The 2,002-nt window shown below is 44.2% G+C and overlaps 1 protein-coding gene across 1 annotated transcript; it reads right to left on the bottom strand.

Moving 5' to 3' along the window:
• Window positions 1–530: 530 nt before the first annotated feature.
• Window positions 531–686, bottom strand: LOC132497700 (large ribosomal subunit protein eL39-like). The gene has a single exon (XM_060111124.1). The coding sequence runs from the start codon at window positions 684–686 to the stop codon at window positions 531–533; it is 156 nt and encodes a 51-aa protein (XP_059967107.1).
• Window positions 687–2,002: the final 1,316 nt, after the last annotated feature.

Genomic DNA, 2,002 nt, shown 5'->3' with positions numbered 1-2,002 from the left:
GGAATTCCCTGGCGGTCCAGCGGTTAGGACTTGGCACTTTCATTGCCGGGGCCCGGGTTCAATCACTGGTTGAGGAACTAAGATCCTGTAATAATAATATAATAATAATAATAATGATGATGATGAAAGGGGTCATTCTTTTTTAACAGTGAACTCCATTCGTCCATGCATAACCTGATTTAATCCCCAAAGTCCTGTTTTCAGTTGCACTCTATTATAGGAACGAGATTCTCTCAGGGTGCTTCCATTTCTGTGCAAACAGAGCAGGCATCAGTGCCTACGGACAAACTTGTGCCGAACAGAAGCTCACAGTTTTCACCTCCTAAATCTTTTTTTTTCTTCCAACAGACGTTCTCACGTATTTATTTCTGAGCCAACCTACTAGTGCAGAAACATAGAAACAAAGAGAAAAATCATTTTCCCAATAAAACACATCCAGCTATCCAGATAGTGATGTTTTCAGAGTGATATGGTAAGAAGCAAGTGACTTGATACAGAGTAAATATGTATGCCATCTCATGTGCGATTCCTTATAGAGCCAGCTTGATTCTTCTCCAACGTCTCCTCTTGGAGTTATATCTGATTTTATTACCAGTTTTCATCCGAATCCACTGGGGAATGGGACGATTCTGCTTTTGTTTCTTAGCCAGGAATTGCTTGATCCTGAATGTCTTGTGAGAAGACATGGTGAAGAACAGAGTCCTCACCTCCTAAATCTTAAAGTTGAATTTCAGACTGCTTCAAGATCCTCAAAGCTTGGGGCTTCCCTGGTGGCACAGTGGTTGAGAGTCTGCCTGCTGATGCAGGCGGACACGGGTTCGTGCTGCGGTCTGGGAAGATCCCACATGCCATGGAGTGGCTAGGCCCGTGAGCCATGGCCGCTGAGCCTGCGCATCCAGACCCTGTGCTCCACAACGGGAGAGGCCACAACAGTGAGAGGCCCGCGTACGGCAGAAAAAAAAAAGATCCCCAAAGCTTAATCTCTCTCTTTTTTTTTTTTTGGCTGTGCCATGTGGCGTGCAGGATCTTAGTTTCCTGACCAGGAATTGAACCCAGGCCCCACTGCAGTGGAAGCGTGGAGCCCTAACCACTGGACTGCCAGGGAACTCCCCTCAAAGCTTAATCTTCCTAATTTTTAGAATAAGTTTTTCCCTCTCCTAATTTTTACAATAAGCTCCTTTCTCTCTCTTTCTCCACCTGCTCCTCATTACTGAAGCTGAACAAACTAATGTAGCATTTTTATTTAAGCACCGAGATTTTGACACCTGCCTCATTCTCTGAGGCTCTGGTGACCACTAGCAGCTCTTAGCCCGGGCAGTCCCCAGCTCTGCCCTCATAACAAGAAAACTTCTCTACAGTCATACTCACTCAGTTAATATATGATTGATTGGTTGGTTGAATGACATAATCAGGCACTATATACTCAATAAATAGTAGTATTATGATTATATCCTCTGTTTTTTTGTGCCCCAACTCAAAGAAAGAAGACATGACATCCATGAATATTTTATAATCCTAATCCTAGCTGACCTCTTATTTCACTTCAAATACTCACTTCTCTTAGTTCTGTGACATGACATTCTCCTGCTTTTCTTCCTACCTTCTGAGTTTCCTTTGCTGATTCTTCTTCCTCTACTGGGCCTTTCCCCCAAGTTGGGCTCTTTGTCCTCTTCTTTCTCGCTGAGGCATGTCAATGACTCCTGGGACTCCAGAGACAAACACTATGTTCTGATGAACCCCAAATGGATGTTTTCAGCCCATATCCCTCTCTGAGCTCCAGACCCATGAATCCAACTGCCTCCCTGTCATCTCTTCCTGAACTGACTGAGATGAAGCCTCTGCCACCTAGAGGAATGAGAGCTCAAAACAGAAATAAAGGTACCGGGATGTAAGGTTTTGCTGGCACGTCGGGAATTTGTACCAACTCTACTAGCTATTTCAGATCTCTTCTATCTTTTTCAATTCTTTGATTTTACTAACCCTTCCCATCCACTGACCCACC

This window comes from Mesoplodon densirostris, chromosome 10 (assembly GCF_025265405.1).
Source record: "Mesoplodon densirostris isolate mMesDen1 chromosome 10, mMesDen1 primary haplotype, whole genome shotgun sequence".
Classification (NCBI taxonomy): Eukaryota; Metazoa; Chordata; class Mammalia; order Artiodactyla; family Ziphiidae; genus Mesoplodon; species Mesoplodon densirostris.
The sequence above is the reverse complement of the archived record's forward strand: the minus strand, read 5'-3'. Positions and strand labels throughout refer to the sequence as shown.